The sequence below is a fragment of the Gossypium hirsutum genome, chromosome A11, assembly GCF_007990345.1.
Source record: "Gossypium hirsutum isolate 1008001.06 chromosome A11, Gossypium_hirsutum_v2.1, whole genome shotgun sequence".
Classification (NCBI taxonomy): domain Eukaryota; kingdom Viridiplantae; phylum Streptophyta; class Magnoliopsida; order Malvales; family Malvaceae; genus Gossypium; species Gossypium hirsutum.
This window is the reverse complement of record NC_053434.1, coordinates 4,632,352-4,651,212: the sequence shown is the minus strand read 5'-3', so window position 1 is coordinate 4,651,212 and position 18,861 is coordinate 4,632,352. Positions and strand designations below refer to the sequence as shown.

Sequence of the window (18,861 nt, the reverse complement as noted above, 5' to 3'; positions counted from 1 at the left end):
GTAAAATTTGATGTGAATATATAGGATAACAAATCTGATAAGGTGCAAAAAGGTGCCCCAGATATCGCAGCACGAGCTTCACTATTTTAATTTTTCGAAGACTCTTTCGAGCTAAATGTGTGTTCAAGAGATCCCCCGTATTTTGTTGATGCCCCAAGATGTACTGTTCTTCCTCTTTGAGGACAAGACTACCACATGCCCCACATTTAAAAATTTAGCTACCCGATTTTGGGTTTTCAACTCAAAAACCCCTTTGGTCTCAAAGTGCCCTTTTGCGGGTTTTCACCTTGGCCTTTCCATCTTTTTTTCTTTTTTTTTTTTGGTCTCAAAGCGTCCTTTGCGGGTTTTTACCTCGACCTTTCCTTTTTTAGGTAAAATACTTCTTGACGGCATCCGAATTTATGGGATGGGGCAGGTTTTTACCATCCATCTCGGCTAGAATTAATATTCCTCCGGAGAAAGCTTTCTTCACCATGTAAGGCCCCTCCCAATTAAGCATTCATTTTCCTCGAAAATCTTTCTGTATGGGAAGAATCTTTTTCAAAACCAGGTCTCCCTCGTGGAATTCTCTAGGGCGAACCTTTTTGTCATAAGACCGCATCATTCGTTTTTGGTACATCTGACCATGACGGATAGCTCTTAGCCTCTTTTCCTCAATCAAGTTCAATTGATCGTATCGAGACTGGATCCATTCTGCTTTGTCCAACTTTAACTCCGACAGCACTCGAAGGGATGGGATCTCGACTTCGATTGGCAAAACTGCTTCCATTCTGTAAACTAACGAGAAAGGCGTTGCCCAAGTTGAGGTTCTGACTGATGTTCGATAAGCAAAGAGGGCAAATGGTAACTTCTCATGCCAATCTTTGTAGGTATCAGTCATCTTCCCTATGATCTTCTTAATGTTTTTATTGGTCGCTTCCACTGCCCCATTCATTTTCGGGCGATACGGTGACGAATTGTGGTGTTTGATCTTGAATTAACTGCAGACTTCCACTATCATACTATTGTTCAAGTTTAAGGCATTGTCAGATATAATCCTCTCCGGCATTCCGTATCGACATATGATCTCATTTTTCAAAAATTTACTCACTGTCGACTTTGTCACGTTGGCATATGAAACGACTTCTACCCATTTGGTGGAGTAGTCAATAACCACAAAGATGAACTGATGCCCATTGGAAGCCTTAGGTGATATCGGTCCAATCACGTCCATACCCCACATAGAGAAAGGCCATGGGGAGACCATGACATGCGGCGGTGAATGAGGTACATGAATTTTGTCTTCGTAGATTTGGCATTTATGACACCTCTTGGCGTAATTGATACAGTCTCCTTCCATAGTGGACCAATAATACCCGAATCTCATAATTTGCCTGGCCATTGTAAAGCCATTAGCGTGTGTCCCGCAGATGCCTTCATGGACTTCTTCCAAGATTCTCTTAGCCTCTACAGCATCTACGCATCTTAATAGCACTTGATCCTTTCTTCTTTTGTATAGGATCTCTCCATTTAAGACGTAGTCGATGGCCAATCTTCTCAGCGTCCTTTTGTCATTCTCGCTTGCCTGGTCCGGGTACTCTCGATTCTTCACATATTGTAATATATTGTGATACCAAGGGTGATCATCTTTTTCCTCATCCTCCTCAATACTGTAACAGTGGGCCGGAGTTTCATAAATGCTCATCCGGATGGGTTTGACATCTTCTTGTTTGTTCACCTTGATCATGGAAGCTAAGGTGGCTAAAGCATCGGCTATCTGATTTTCATCTCGTGGCAGGTAACAGAAGGTAATGTCATCAAACTCTTTGACCAATTCAAGGATCAATTTTCGATAGTCGATTAACTTGGGGTCTCTGGTCTCCCATTCTCCCTTGAGTTGATAAATCACTAGCACAGAATCCCCATACACCTCTAGCACTTTAATCTTGCATTCTATGGCTGTACGGATACCCATGATGCACGCTTCGTATTCCGCCATGTTATTCATACAATCAAAATCCAATTTACTAGTGAATGGATAATGATTTCCTCTTGGGGATACCAAGACTGCCCCGATTCTATTACCCACAGCATTTGATGCCCCATCAAAGTTTAGTTTCCAAGGAAGCTCTTCCGGGTCATCTTCTTCAGTGGTAGCAACACACATTAGGTCTTCATTCGGGAAGTCAAAGTTCAAAGGCTCGTAGTCTTCCAAGGCTCTACCGGCCAGAAAATCTGCTATTGCACTTCCTTTTACTGCTTTCTAGTTCACACAGACTATGTTGAATTCAGAAAGTAGAATCTACCATCGGGCCATCCTTCCATTCAAAGCTGTTGACTCCATCATATACTTCAAGGGGTCCAATTTTGAGATAAGCCAAGAGGTGTGATATAACATATACTGCCTCAGTCTTCGGGTTGTCCAAATTAGGGCACAACACAACTTCTCTATCAGCGGGTACCTTGCCTCACATTCCGTGAACTTTTTACTGAGATAGTAAATAGCTTTTTCTTTCCTCCCCGACTCGTCATGCTGACCCAATACGCATCCCATGGAGTTCTCGAATACTGCCAAATACAGTATCAACGGCTTATCGGGGTTAGGTGGCATCAGCACCGGGGTATTAGATAAATACTGTTTGACCTTGTCGAAAGCCCTTTGGCATTCTTCATCCCATTCACCTGGGTTATGTTTCTTGAGGAAGCGAAAGACATGGTCACATTTCTCGGTCAGTTGTGAAATGAACCGAGCAATGTAATTTAATCTTCCTAGAAAGCCTCGAACTTCTTTCTGAGTGGGCGATGGGGATAGCTCTTGTATGGCTTTAACTTTGTCTGGATCAATCTCGATCCCTTTCTCACTAACTACGAATTCAAGCAACTTTCTAGACTTGGCTCCAAAGGTACATTTGGCGGGGTTGAGTTTTAGCTGAAACTTTGTAACACTCCTAACCCGTATCTGTCGCCGGAATGGGGTTACGAAGTATTTACTAACATAACTCAACTCGAAATAATATTCCTTACATTTCATACTTTGTGACTCAATCTCATGACAAAACTTATCTTTTATAACTTAGACAAAATCAAACAGGTATTAGCAACTAACAAAAACTTACGCATGTGATAAAATATACCATTTCATGAATAGATACATTTACTGTAACACCATATACTTTCCTTATTCATACATAGCCGAAACACATCATTTATCATCATTAAATTTAATCAAAACAACTAAATATGTATTAAACTTATAATAACCCTATCATACGATTTGATCCAGACAATCCAAAATACTATCTCAAATTATATTTTATAATCATATAGAGAATACCAATTTACAATCAATCACTTATATATATATACTACATATAACTTCCATTCAAACACATGATATGATAATCTGAAAGAACTTAAACATTGTCTAAAACGTATAACACCAATCATATATACCATCCATTAATAACATATAGCATTATATCCAAAACGAATTAAACCATGACTACACATAACCAAATTCAAACTTAGTAGTTAAGCCATATTCGCATGGCTGAAGTTTTACATATTAAAGTTCAAACAAAAAGAAATACATATTTTCCTGTACATGCCATAAAGTTAACTTAAGATTAACTAAAAAGGGTACCAAAACGTTGCATGTAGGTGTGATGACTTCGACGATGGTTTCAAGTATGCAAAATGGATCGAAGGAAAATCTAAATAAGAGACAAGTAAAAACACCAAATGAGTTTTCAACTCAGTAGTCGTAAGCAATAAAATGCAATAATTGACTCAGAGAGTGTCGAATAGAACTAAAAAGGTTCATATATTACCTAGACCATTAATTCAATACTAGTCAACTACTACTATTAAATCAAAATATTACATAATAGATTTCGCACATGTAGGGCTCAATTAAGGAATTTTGCAACCATAGTACCATGCTAACCCGTACACAAAGTGTCTTAGTAATCCACACGCGAATCTACGATTCAACTCCGCACACATAGTGCCAAATAATTACGCACACATAGTGCCATACATATACGTACACATAGTGCCATACAAATATGCACACATAGTGCCATACAAATACGCACACATAGTGCCACTCAAATCCGCATATCTAGTAACCAAAGTCATTTCGTTATAAATAAATGATTGATTTAATTAACTAAATATAACCAGCCACAAATCTTTCAATCAAGAATACATGAACGAGAGTAATTCCTTTATGACATGTATCTACCAATTATGTATAGAATAGCCAGCTTTTAATTGCTTATAGACTTACCTCTTGTTGGATAAAGACAGTTCCAATCGGCTACTCGATGTTCTTCGCTTTGCCCTTGCTTGATTCCACTCCTTTAAGATCTTGAGCTTAATCAAAATAAATTAACTAGTTTAACCACCTTGCTAGTTATTTGTATCCAAATAAAAAAATTATTTTTATATCATGAGAAACACATGGTAAAATTTGATTTCTTTCTACTTTATGCTTTTGAGCTATTCGGCTAATAATCACATAATATCATATTACTATCAATAATCAAATCAATATTTCCATTACACATACATATATAACACACATATATATTTGTATATACAATGACTACCCTTGCTAATTTCTCACATATATAGTTTAATGATTTTCACAACACTTTATAACCGTAATTGATCAAGACATTAAAACTTCAACACCTATTCATCTAATGCCTCAAGGCCGAATGCATTATCACATTCCAAAATAACCTTTTCTCAAATATGTTCACATTCAAATATACATAATCATGAATCAAACTCAATTTATAAGCCAACCCCACTCATTTGATCGATTATATACAATCAAAGATAATATCACAAATGTGCATACCTATATAACCGAATGTGCAAGATCAAATTCAACATCACCTATGTACTTAATTAGATGGCCGAATATACAATATTAATTATAATATCATTTTTATTTCATTTAAACACATAGCTTCATCTCATGAACACTTTGACCGAATTCTCCTAAACTAGCATAGCTCACATCTATTTATATCATCGTATAAATCCACATATATCTATATATCTAGCTAAATTTTCTTTCACCTTTCTACTATTTCCATTCACAACATCCAAAAACACCATCCTTTTAGCATTTACTCCATCTAACCGTATGCCCATTTAATCACCTATTTAAGTAGAAAATCAACATATGGGTTATAACAACACATTGACTACTAACTAAATTTTCATAAAATTTAATAGAATTAACATGAACCTTACCTTAATCAACCCTTAGGAAGGCCGAATGTCCTAGAGAATTCCCTCCTTCTTTCACCTAAGTTACGGCACTTGCAAGAGGAAGAAGATGACTACTCTCTCTCCTTTTTTATTTTATTCCTCTTTTCCTATTAATTTATTTCTTTTATTTAATTTATTTTAACCATTAACTAATATAAAATTATAACAAATTCAACTTAGTGGAAGAAGCATCATTACTTGGCCGGCCATTACTTGAATTTTGGGCAATTTAACATGCAAATCCGAACTTTCACACTTTGTAATTACTTAATCCTTACAATTTACCTATCATAATTTTCTAAGTTTTTCAACTAAGTCCTACTATGAAAATTCACATTTCTTAGACTAAATTAATACATCAAATTTGCACACATACACTACCACAAGTAGAATATATGTAGTTAAATTTAAATTAATTTTTTATGACTCGGTTTTGTGGTTCCGAAACCACATTCCGACTAGGGTCTAATTAGGGCTGTCACAACTCTCCCCCACATAAGGAATTTTCGTCCCCGAAAATCTTACCAGCGAATAAGTTAGGATATCGATCCTTCATAGTGTCTTCAAGTTCCCAAGTAGCTTCTTCGACCCCATGTTTAAGCCACAGTACCTTCACTAATGAGATTTTCTTATTTCGTAGTTCTTTTACTTCACGAGCAAAAATACGAACCGGTTCTTTTTCGTAACTCAAATCAGATTGAATCTCAACCTCTGATGGATTAATTACGTGCGATGGATCAGATCTATAACGTCGAAGCATCGAAATATGAAAAACGTTGTGAATCTTTTCAAGTTCAGGGGGTAAAATCAATCTATATGTGACCGACCCAATTCGTTCGGATTTTTCATACGGCCCGATGAATCTCGGACTCAATTTGCCCTTACGGCCAAATCTGAGCACCTTTTTCCAAGGTGAGACTTTAAGAAACACTTTGTCTCCAACCTGATATTCAATGTCTTTTCTTTTTAAATCCGCATACGACTTCTGACGATCCGAAGCTACTTTCAGACTTTTGCGGATCACTTTTACTTTCTGTTCAGCATTTTTAATCAAATCAACCCAGAAGATTTTACTTTCACTAAGTTCGGTCCAAAACAACGGTGTACGGCATTTACGACTGTACAAAGCCTCGTAAGGTGCCATCTTAATGCTTGATTGAAAACTATTGTTGCAAGCGAATTCAATCAAAGGTAAATACCTTTCCCATGAACCACAAAACTCTAGAATACAACATCTCAACATATCCTCGAGTATCTAAATTATCCGCTCAGATTGACCATCAGTCTGGGGATGAAAAGCGGTGCTAAAATACAACTTGGTACCCAATGCTTCTTGCAATTTCTTCCAAAATCGCAATGTAAATCTCGGATCTCTATCCGACACAATAGAAATAGGTACTCCATGTAATCGAACAATTTGGGAGGCATATAATTCTGCCAATTTATCGAGCGAGAAATCCGTACGGACAGGGATAAAATGAGTAGACTTCGTCAATCTATCAACAGTAACCCAGATTGAGTCTTTCTTACTCTATGTCAACAGTAAACCAGATACGAAGTCCATCGTTACTCGATCCCATTTCCATTCGGGTATCATGATCGGCTGAAGTAATCCCGAAGGCACTTGATGTTTTGCTTTCACTTGTTGACATATCAAACACCTTGAAACAAAGTCAGAAATGTCTCGTTTCATACCAGGCCACCAAAATTGACGTTTCAAATCGTTGTACATTTTTGTACTACCCGAGTGGACTGACATTTGACTACTATGAGCCTCGCTTAAAATCATCGAAATAAGTTTCGAATTTCTTGGAACACATAATCGACTCTTGAACGTCAAACAATTATTGTTGTCAATCTGAAACTCTGATTCCACATTTGAAACACATTCAGCTCGTTTAGCAACCAATTCATCGTCGACTTTTGGGGATTCAAGTATTTGATGAATCAATAATGGTTTGGCCTTTAATTCTACTACTAACACATTATCGGATGAAACGGATAGGTGAACATTCATCGCTTTAAAGCAAACAACGATTTACAACTTAAAGCATCGGCAACCACATTAGCCTTTCCCGGGTGATAGTCAATGACGAGCTCATAATCTTTTAACAATTCAATCCAATGTCTTTGTCTCAGATTCAAATCTCTTTAAGTCATCAAATATTTGAGGCTTTTGTGGTCCAAATATACATGACACCTCTCTCCAAACAAATAGTGTCACCATATTTTCAGAGCGAATACAATGGCAGCTAATTCGAGATCGTGAGTCGGATAATTTTTCTCATGTGGCTTCAATTGCCTCGACGCATAAGCTACAACTCGACCTTCTTGCATCAACACACAACCCATCCCAAGTAAGGATGCATCACTGTAAATGACAAACTCTTTACCGGATTCGGGCTGCACTAGCACTGGAGCTTCAGTTAAATAGGTTTTCAATTGATCGAAACTTTTCTGACATTTTTCTGACCATTCAAACTTAACATCTTTTTGAAGTAGTTTCGTCATTGGTGTGGCTATCATCGAGAAACCCTTTACAAACCGTCTGTAATAACCAGCAAGTCCCAAAAAGCTCCGAACTTCAGTAACATTTCTCGGAGGCTTCCAATCGAGTATGGCTGAAATTTTGATCAAATCAACTCGAATACCCGATGCGGATACCACATGTCCCAAAAAGCTAACTTCTCTCAACTAGAACTCACATTTACTGAACTTAGCATATAACTGCTTATCCCGTAAAATCCGAAACACTAATCTCAGGTGCTCGGCATGTTCGATTTCATCTCGCGAATAGACCAAAATGTCGTCAATAAACACAACTACAAACCGGTCTAAATATTTTCTGAAGATCTGATTCATCAAGTCCATAAATACCGCATGGGGCATTAGTGAGCCCAAACGGCATCACTAAGAACTCGTAGTGACCGTATCTCGTTCTGAAAGCAGTTTTAGGTATATCTGAGTCTCGGACTCGCAACTGATAATAACCCAATCTCAAATCTATCTTTGAAAACACTGAGGCTCCCTTCAGCTGATCAAACAAATCATCAATACGCGGTAATGGATATTTGTTCTTTATTGTCACTTTATTCAATTGACGATAGTCGATGCACATTCTCATGGTTCCGTCCTTCTTTTTCACAAACAATACTGGTGCACCCCACAGTGAGAAACTCGGTCGAGCGAAACCTCTATCCGTCAACTCTTGCAACTGAGTTTTCAATTCTTTCAATTCCATTGGCGCCATACGGTACGGAGCTATCGAAATTGGTGTAGTCCCAGGTACAAGTTCGATGCCAAATTCTACCTCTTGAACGGGTGGTAATCCCGGTAATCCTCAAGAAAAACATCTGAATACTCATAAACCATTGGCACTGATTTAAGTTTCTTTTCTGACTCTTTGCTATCAAGTACGTACGTAAGATATGCTTCACACCCCTTTTTCACATATTTCTGAGTCAACATCGAGGATATTATTGCTGGCAATCCGTTCAGGTCAGTAGACTCAACTCGGATTATCTCATTATTTGCACATCTCAAATCAATGGTCTTTCTTTTACAATTGACAACTGCATCATGTACAGTCAACCAATCCATACCGAGAATAATATCAAATTCATCAAACGGTAAAAGCATCAAATCGGCTGAAAAACAGGAACCTCGGATTATTAGGGGGCATTTCTTACACTCCTTGTCGACAAGCATATATCGACCCAAGAGATTCGACACTCGAATTACGAACTCAGTTGACTCAACAGGTAGAGTCTTACTGGACGCTAATGTTTCACATACGTAAGAATGAGTTGAACCAGGATCAATTAAAGCAAGCACACTAGTACTATAGAGAGTAAATGTACCAGTAATAACGTCAGGGAAGGATGCCTCCTCTTGTGCACGGATGGCATAAGCTCTGGCGGGGGCACGAGTCTCAGATCGAACAGCCATATCAGTAGCCCCTGTCTGATTACCACCCCTGCCTCCTGTATTTCTCGATGGTCTACCTCTAGTTGTTTTACCACTCAATCTCCCACCTTGCATCTTATTTTTCTCGTCAGGTTCTGTGCAATCTCAAACGAAATGATCCCGCGAACCGCATCTATAACAGGCTCTGTTAATAGATTTACCCCAACATTTACCTACATGTCGTCTTCCACACCGTGGACATTCGGGTTTTTCTTTCCGATTGTTGCTAACACTAGCAACCGAAGTAGCTCGAGAGTCCGTTGATGGTCGCTCCTTAATAGAAATTCCTGCAGTCGTCTTTAATCTATTGGTATCGTCTCTGAACTTCTTTGCAGTCGAGAAAGAAGTTTTACCCATCGATCTTTTGCGAAAATCTCTAACTTCAGTTTCAGCGTTATTTTTCTCCTTTCCAAGCTCTTCAGCCTTGCAAGCTCGTTCAACCAGTGCTACAAATTTCTTTAGCTCTAAAATACCCACCAGTAGCTTTAAATCTTTATTCAATCCCTCTTCAAATCTTTTACACATGGCAACTTCATTAGCTACACACTCCTGAGCATATCGACTGAGCCTTACAAACTCACGTTCATATTCGGATACCGTCAAACGGCCTTGTTTAAGCTCTAAAAATTCTTTGCGCTTTTGATCAATGAATCGTTGACTGATATACTTTTTACGAAACTCCGTCTGGAAAAAGTCCCAAGTAACTCGTTCCTTTGGAACAATCGAAATCAAGGTTCTCCATCAATAGTAGGCCGAATCGCGTAATAAGGATATGGCACACTTTAGACACTCATCGGGTGTGCAAGATAGCTCATCAAACACGAATGGTATTATCAAGCCAAAACTCAGCCCTTTCAGCGTCATCAGTAGCGGTGGCTCGAAATTCCTCGGCCCCGCGCTTTCTAATCAAATCAACAGGAGGTTTACTCAGCCTCATAAGATCAGTAGTTGCTGGTATTAAAGGCACCAGAGAAGAATTATTTAAATTTGGGAATTGTTGAGCAGCCGGGTTTGTTCGGGCATATTGTACAACCCACCCATTCATCATGGTAAAGAAGGCTTGTTTAGCCCCATCATCTTGATTACTCGCAGATGGTTGAGGTTCAACAGGCGCTGTCCATTGCGTGGGAGCAAGCGCTACAATCTCAACGTCATCCGCTAAGGCTCTCTCTGGAGCGAATTCCATTTACTAATCAAAACAACAATTTCAACCGTCAGAAGTCATCACACTATCATATCCTAGTATTATGGCATGTATAGCTAGACTCATACGTGCTGCGATAGTCCTAGAATCGACTAAACTGTAGCTCTGATACCAATCAAATGTAACCCTCTTAACCCGTATCCGTCGCCGGAATGGGGTTATGAAGCATTTACTAACATAACTCAACTCGAAATAATATTCCTTACATTTCATACTTTGTGACTCAATCTCATGACAAAACTTATCTTTTAAAACTTAGACAAAATCAAACAGGTATTAGCAACTAACAAAAACTTACGCATGTGATAAAATATACCATTTCATGAATAGATACATTTACTGTAACACCATATACTTTCCTTATTCATACATAGCCGAAACACATCATTTATCATCATTAAATTTAATCAAAACAATTAAATATGTATTAAACTTATAATAACCCTATCATACGATTTGATCCAGACAATCCAAAATACTATCTCAAATTATATTTTATAATCATATAGAGAATACCAATTTACAATCAATCACTTATATATATACTACATATAACTTCCATTCAAACACATGATATGATAATCTGAAAGAACTCAAACATTGTCTAAAACGTATAACACCAATCATATATACCATCCATTAATAACATATAGCATTATATCCAAAACGAATTAAACCATGACTACACATAACCAAATTCAAACTTAGTAGTTAAGCCATATTCGCATGGCTAAAGTTTTACATATTAAGGTTCAAACAAAAAGAAATACATATTTGCCTGTACATGCCATAAAGTTAACTTAAGATTAACTAAAAAGGGTACCAAAACGTTGTAGGTAGGTGTGATGACTTCGACGATGGTTCCAAGTATGCAAAATGGATCGAAGGAAAATCTAAATAAGAGACAAGTAAAAACACCAAATGAGTTTTCAACTCAGTAGTTGTAAGTAATAAAATGCAATAATTGACTCAGAGAGTGTCGAATAGAACTAAAAAGGTTCATATATTACCTAGACCATTAATTCAATACTAGTCAACTACTACTATTCAATCAAAATATTACATAACAGATTTCGCACATGTAGGGCTCAATTAAGGAATTTTGCAACCATAGTACCATGCTAACCCTCACACAAAGTGTCTTAGTAATCCACACGCGAATCTACGATTCAACTCCGCACACATAGTGCCAAATAATTACGCACACATAGTGCCATACATATACGCACACATAGTGCCATACAAATACGCACACATAGTGCCATACAAATACGCACACATAGTGCCACTCAAATCTGCATATCTAGTAACCAAAGTCATTTCGTTATAAATAAATGATTGATTTAATTAACTAAATATAACCAGCCACAAATCTTTCAATCAAGAATACATGAATGAGAGTAATTCCTTTATGACATGTATCTACCAATTATGTATAGAATAGCCAGCTTTTAATTGCCTATAGACTTACCTCTTGTTGGATAAAGACAGTTCCAATCGGCTACTCGATGTTCTTCGCTTTGCCCTTGCTTGATTCCCCTCCTTTAAGTTCTTGAGCTTAATCAAAATAAATTAACTAGTTTAACCACCTTGCTAGTTATTTGTATCCAAATAAAAAAATGATTTTTATATCATGAGAAACACATGGTAAAATTTGATTTCTTTCTACTTTATGCTTTTGAGCTATTCGGCTAATAATCACATAATATCATATTACTATCAATAATCAAATCAATATTTCCATTACACATACATATATAACACACATATATATTTGTATATACAATGACTACCCTTGCTAATTTCTCACATATATAGTTTAATGATTTTCACAACACTTTATAACCGTAATTGATCAAGACATTAAAACTTCAACACCTATTCATCTAATGCCTCAAGGCCGAATGCATTATCACATTCCAAAATAACCTTTTCTCAAATATGTTCACATTCAAATATACATAATCATGAATCAAACTCAATTTATAAGCCAACCCCACTCATTTGATCGATTATATACAATCAAAGATAATATCACAAATATGCATACCTATATAACCGAATGTGCAAGATCAAATTCAACATCACCTATGTACTTAATTAGATGGCCGAATATACAATATTAATTATAATATCATTTTTATTTCATTTAAACACATAGCTTCATCTCATGAACACTTTGACCGAATTCTCCTAAACTAGCATAGCTCAATCTATTTATATCATCGTATAAATCCACATATATCTATATATCTAGTTAAATTTTCTTTCACCTTTCTACTATTTCCATTCACAACATCCAAAAACACCATCCTTTTAGCATTTACTCCGTCTAACCGTATGCCCATTTAATCACCTATTTAAGTAGAAAATCAATATATGGGTTATAACAATATATTGACTACTAACTAAATTTTCATAAAATTTAATAGAATTAACATGAACCTTACCTTAATCAACCCTTAGGAAGGCCGAATGTCCTAGAGAATTTCCTCCTTCTTTCACCTAAGTTACGGCACTTGCAAGAGGAAGAAGAGGACTACTCTCTCTCTCTCTCCTTTCTTATTTTATTCCTCTTTTATTCCTATTAATTTATTGATTTTATTTAATTTATTTTAACCATTAACTAATATAAAATTATAACAAATTCAACTTAGTGGAAGAAACATCATTACTTGGCCGGCCATTACTTGAATTTTGGGCAATTTAACATGCAAATCCAAACTTTCACACTTTGTAATTACTTAATCCTTACAATTTACCTATCATAATTTTCTAAGTTTCTCAACTAAGTCCTACTATGAAAATTCACATTTCTTAGACTAAATTAATACATCAAATTTGCACACATACACCACCACACATAGAATATATGTAGTTAAATTTAAATTAAATTTTTATGACTCGGTTTTGTGGTTCCGAAACCACATTCCGACTAGGGTCTAATTAGGGCTGTCACAAACTTCCTCAACCTCAAGAACAATTTTCCCAAGACTTGTATGTGCTCCTTCTCTATTCGAGACTTAGCTATCATGTCATCCACATAGACCTCGATTTCTTTATGCATCATGTCGTGAAAAAGGGTTACCATGGCTCTTTGATAAGTTGCCCCCGTTGTAACGGAACGTGCCCCACATGGTTACAAATGTGGTTTTCTCCATATCTTCAGGATGCATCTTGATCTGGTTATATCCCGAAAAACCGTCCAGGAATGAAAACAGTGAGTGTCCCGCCCTGTTGTCCACTAGGGTGTCAATATGAGGTAGTAGGAAATTGTCTTTTGGGTTGGCTTTATTCAAATCTCTGTAGTTCACACACATTCGCACTTTTCCACCTTTCTTAGGGATAGGGACGATGTTGGCTACCCAATCTGAGTAATTTACCACCTTCAGGAATCCAGCGTCAAACTGCTTTCGAACTTCTTCCTTTATTTTTAGCAAGACGTCGGGCCTCATTCTTCAGAGTTTTTGCTGAACAGGCTTACACTCTTCTTTTATGGGGAGTCGGTGCACCACGATGCCAATGCCCAACCCGGGCATATCTTGGTATGACCATATGAAGACATCTTTGAATTCTTGGAGTAATTCAATAAGGTCTCGCTTCATCTCCGCAGTAATACATGTTCTGATCTTCACCTCTTGTCCTTCTCCTAAGCTCACAATTTCGACTAATTCTTTGTGAGGTAAGATTTGTTTCTCATCTTGTTCTACCATCCTCAACAAATCAGGAGATAGGTTACAGCCTTGGTCATCTTCAAAATCCTGATAATCATCCATACACACATCTTGCTCAAAAGGAAATTCTGAGTCGCTAGCAGTGTCACTCGTATTATTAATATCTGGGGAACTGTTATGAGGACGAAGGCAGATACAAAGAATCAAAAGAATTCGAAACATTTATTTGCGTGATATGATTATGAATGGCGAATGAAAGAATATTTAGAAGAATATTTCAAGAATAAAAGAATTCAAAAGTAATCATTTGTATGGTTATGAATGGAATTGAAAGGACGAGATAACATTTTCTCAAAAATGATAATAACAGTGCATTTTATTGAAATGTCATTTTTAAACATCGACCTATTTCACAAAAGATTCTTATTACTCCTAGGCCTAGAGCAAAAAGTGTGTTTTGGACATTACTCTGAATCCGTTCTAAAAGCTACAGGAATCTCTTCCGCAGTCCAGTTGTCCAGAACACTTCCAGGAGTGCAGAGGCAAATGCCCGACAAATTCTCTCCTCCGGTCTCCTCTTCGCATATGACGTTGATGTCCAAGCTTTCCAGCCTTTCTTCTATAGCTCCTGTCATTGGTGTGTCTCTCTCGGGATGAATGATTCCCCCGGACACAAATGTTTTCGATATATGGGGGAATGTCATTGGTTCCCACTTAATTTCCTCCCCCGTTAATCGAGTTCTTCTTCTTTCTTGCTTCTTTCCCAGCTCCCTTCTCCTTTGTTTCGCATCCGGCTTAAATCCTAAACCGAAGTGGTCTCTCTTGTCTTTCGGCATTGGCGTTTCAACCCTTCCTTGCAGATGTCTCCCAAGTCCTCTTCCGAGTAGGGCTCCTTTTTCAATCGTTAACTGGAGGCTCATCCTCGTGGTTTTGGACAATTTTGGCACTAGAATTTTGCTTCCCTCAGCTATGAAGGTTGCATTAACAAATTCTAAAGATCGAAATGAACATTCGATTGCTTCGTCATCTGTCTCCAAATAGGGCGCATTATTGCTCACAGTTGTAATGATATCCTCTTCAGCATTGATCGTTATCAACCTCCCCTCTGATACCAACTTCAACTTTTGATGCAACGAAGAAGGCACTGCCCCAGCTGAATGTATCCAGGGCTTCCCCAATAAGCAATTATATGAGGGCTTGATATCCATTACTAGGAAATCCACCTCATATATGTTTGGCCCAATCTGAAGAGGTACCTCGATTCTGCCCATCACCTTTCTCTCCGTGCCGTCAAATGCCTTCACTATGTCCTGGCACTCCTTCATGTGAGAGCTGTCTACAGGTAATCTGTTTAATGTGGTCAATGGCAGGACGTTCAAAGCCGATCCGTTGTCAATCAGTACACCTGGCAGCGTATACCCTTTACAGCGCGTGGTAACGTGCAATGCTTTAGTCGACCCAATGCCACCGGGTGGTATCTCATCGTCATTGAAGAAGATATAGTTGTCGGCACTTATGTTACTAATCAATCGGTCCAGTTTGTTAACGGAGATATCATTGGCAACATACGTTTCATTCAAGACCTTCATTAGCGCGCTGCGATGAACTTCCGAGCTTAGAAGTAAGGCCAGCACTGAGATACGAGCTGATTGTTTACGTAGCTGTTCCACCACGCTGTATTCACGTGTTTTTATACCGTATCCTCTATTTCTCTCAATTTGTAATCCAATACACAAATCAATTGGTTCGGTTAGGCTGGCTACATGCTGTGTATTATCAACGATTTCCACAGAAGGTGGTAAGATGATGTCTTGAGCAGTTACATATCAGGGACCCTTGGTACAAATAAAGGCGTTACGAGTTCCATACAAATTCCCTCTCAATACAATTTCTTTCAAATTCATTAAAATTTCATGGACTGATTCTTGAATACCTACTATGGTAGAATATTCGTGGGGTATTTTCTCAGATTTTGTACGTGTAATGCATGTTCCTTCTAGTTCTCCAAGCAAAGCTCTTTGCATCGCAATGCCTATTGTGTCGGCTTGACCTTTCATAAGTGGAGACAGAATAAAGCGTCCATAATAAAGGCGCTTTAGGAATTTTAAAAACTCCGTAGCCTCTTCTTCGTTAACTAGCTCATTGACAGGAAGTTCAGATTTAGTTACTTTTTCCTTCACCCCTTCGACCATTAGGGCTTTTCCTTTTACGGGCTGTGCCTTCTCACTCGCTGTATCGTAACGTCTCCTGCTACGTGTATAGGAGCCCATATCTTGGTCCTCTTTTAAAGTGTCGACCAGGCTTTCCTTCCCTGGAATTGTCACATTACAATCATAATTCCATGGGACCCTTTTGCTATCTTTGTAAGGGAAGACTGCAGGTCTCTGGATTATGACCCTTGGTGGTAATTAAACTCTAGCTTCATTATTTTTGGGTCTCGATATGATAACCATGGGGTAGTTAACTGTTTGATTTTGTACTGTCAACACTCCTTTCGACGCACATATGTCTCTCTCTACGGGGTTTTTAGTCTCTTCATAGAATTCTATTTCCTTATTATTCATCATGTTCTGCACTAGGGCCCTAACCTCCACACACTCTTGGATTTCATGCCCCACCTCATTGTGGAACTCGCAGTAGTTCCTCTCTTCTTTGGATTCTCTTCCCAAATCCAACGCGATCAAACCTCTCATAACCATCTCCCTCCATACTTGTCTCAATGGAGTCCTGACTTTCGCAACCTCACACTTAATCTTCGTGTTTTTGCCTTCGCTTATCCCGTTCACTCCTTGGTCGATGTGATTGGGGAGTGGGTTTCCTGCTACATTGGGCATGACTGAGTTATCAAATCTCACGATTCCCACATTAATGAGTCATTCGACCACTTTCTTGAATGCAATGCAATTTTCGATTGAATGTCCGGTAATTCCCGCTTGGTATTCACATTGGGCGTTTGTGTTATACCATTTGGGATACGGGGGCTGCAGTGGCTCCAGGTAGAAAGGGGATACCACATGAGCGTTGAACAGGTTCTGGTACAACTCCCTATACGTCATAGGTATAGGGGTGAATTGTGGCCTTTCTGTGTTATTCCTTGCATTGGATTCAGGGCTTTGTTGATTGGTGGTCACCATTTTGGGTTGATTTACGGTAAATGATTTGGACTGCCCCTTGTTGAATGTGCTTGTGTTGTTCACTTCATTATCCCTTTTCCTCGGGACTGACTTCTTAGCACTCTCTCCCAATTCTATCTTGCCGCTCCTTATAGCATTTTCAATCATTTCTCTCGTCATCACTATGTCAGAGAAGCTCTTGGTGGCGCTGCCCAACATATAAGTGATAAAAGGGGCTTTCAAGGTGTTAATAAAGAGCATTGTTGTCTCTTTTTCTAGAAGTGGCGGTTGAACTTGTATGGCCACCTCTCTCCATCTTTGTGCATACTGTCTGAAACTTTCAATTTGACTTTTTTTCCATATTCTGAAGAGTGATCTTTTCGGGGGTCATGTCCATCACATGATTGTATTGCTTCATAAAGGCTTGAGCCAGGTCCTTCCATGAGTTAATAATCTTGGCTCGACTCAGTTGGTTGTACTACTTAGACGCCGCTCCAACTAGACTATCTTCAAAGCAGTGGATTAGTAGCTGGTCATTGTTAACATATCCCGTCATTCGCCTGCAAAACATGGTGATGTGAGCTTCAAAACAGCTTGTTCCATTGTATTTCTCGAGTTCAGACATTTTGAATTTAGGGGGGAGGACTAAATCTGGGACCAGGCTCAGATCCTTGGCATCAATCCCTTGATGATGATCCGCGCTCTCCATGGCTTTGAATTTCTCTTCAAGCCATCTACACCGTCCTTCTAATTGTTTTTGCGAATCCATCCTTGCTTTTTCCTCTTCAGCCACTTTATCCAAGTCGGGAACAGGCGGATAGTTCGGGTTGTTGACAAAGTTAGAGCCTGAGCCGGTTTGGAAGTTCATCGGAATTGAAGCTCCGGCCTGAACTTGCTGGGGCATGATTGTGGCCGATGGTTTTTGTAGGTTAATCTTGGGCTTCATCGGTATATGCATTGGAGTAAAGCCAGGGGGGTATTGGAGATCTTCATTGATTTCCTCAACTTGGTCCATGGAGCCCTTTCCCTTATCTATTCCTCTCAACAGTAATTTGGATAACTGGGACATCATCTCTCTCTGAGACTCTATCATTTGCTCCTTCATCTCTCGTTGAATTTTGGCTAGCTGCTCTTCCATCTGGGACTGCATTTGTTCTTGCATGTCCTTTTACATTTGCTCCAATTTCTTAAGTTTCTTATCCATTGATTTTTTTCTTATACCGTAGGGGTGCGTGGTTGGTTGGTTTTCTTTGGTTTTCAGGTTACTGAAATAATTTTTAATTAATTAGAAAATTCTTATGGCCTTTAATGCATGATGATATGATGTAATGCAAATGTATGAATGCAAAGGAGGCATCAATTTTGATTCAATTGCCCTTAGAAAATTTCACTTTGAAAATAAAATCTTTTACATAAGGTCGAGTTACAGATAACATCTCGCTCTAACACTCAAAGTCCTAATTTTTCTAAGCAACGAGGCCAGCTCTTGTCCGCGGTCTGACTCCAACTCATACTTCACGCTCAGTGTGTCCGTCTGAACCGCTAAAGTTTGCAAGTAGTCTGCTGCTTCCCGAATCTGGGTTATGGCTATCCCCATAAGGTAATCTCTGTTTCTGACTTGGTCTTGCGCATGGTG

General features: G+C 38.4%; 1 protein-coding gene across 1 annotated transcript; it reads right to left on the bottom strand.

Moving 5' to 3' along the window:
* Nucleotides 1–17,703: 17,703 nt before the first annotated feature.
* On the bottom strand, nt 17,704–18,387 carry LOC107941407 (uncharacterized). Its single transcript, XM_016874976.1, has one exon. It carries the CDS (start codon nt 18,385–18,387, stop codon nt 17,704–17,706), a length of 684 nt encoding a protein of 227 aa, XP_016730465.1.
* Between the last annotated feature and the right edge of the window lie 474 nt (nt 18,388–18,861).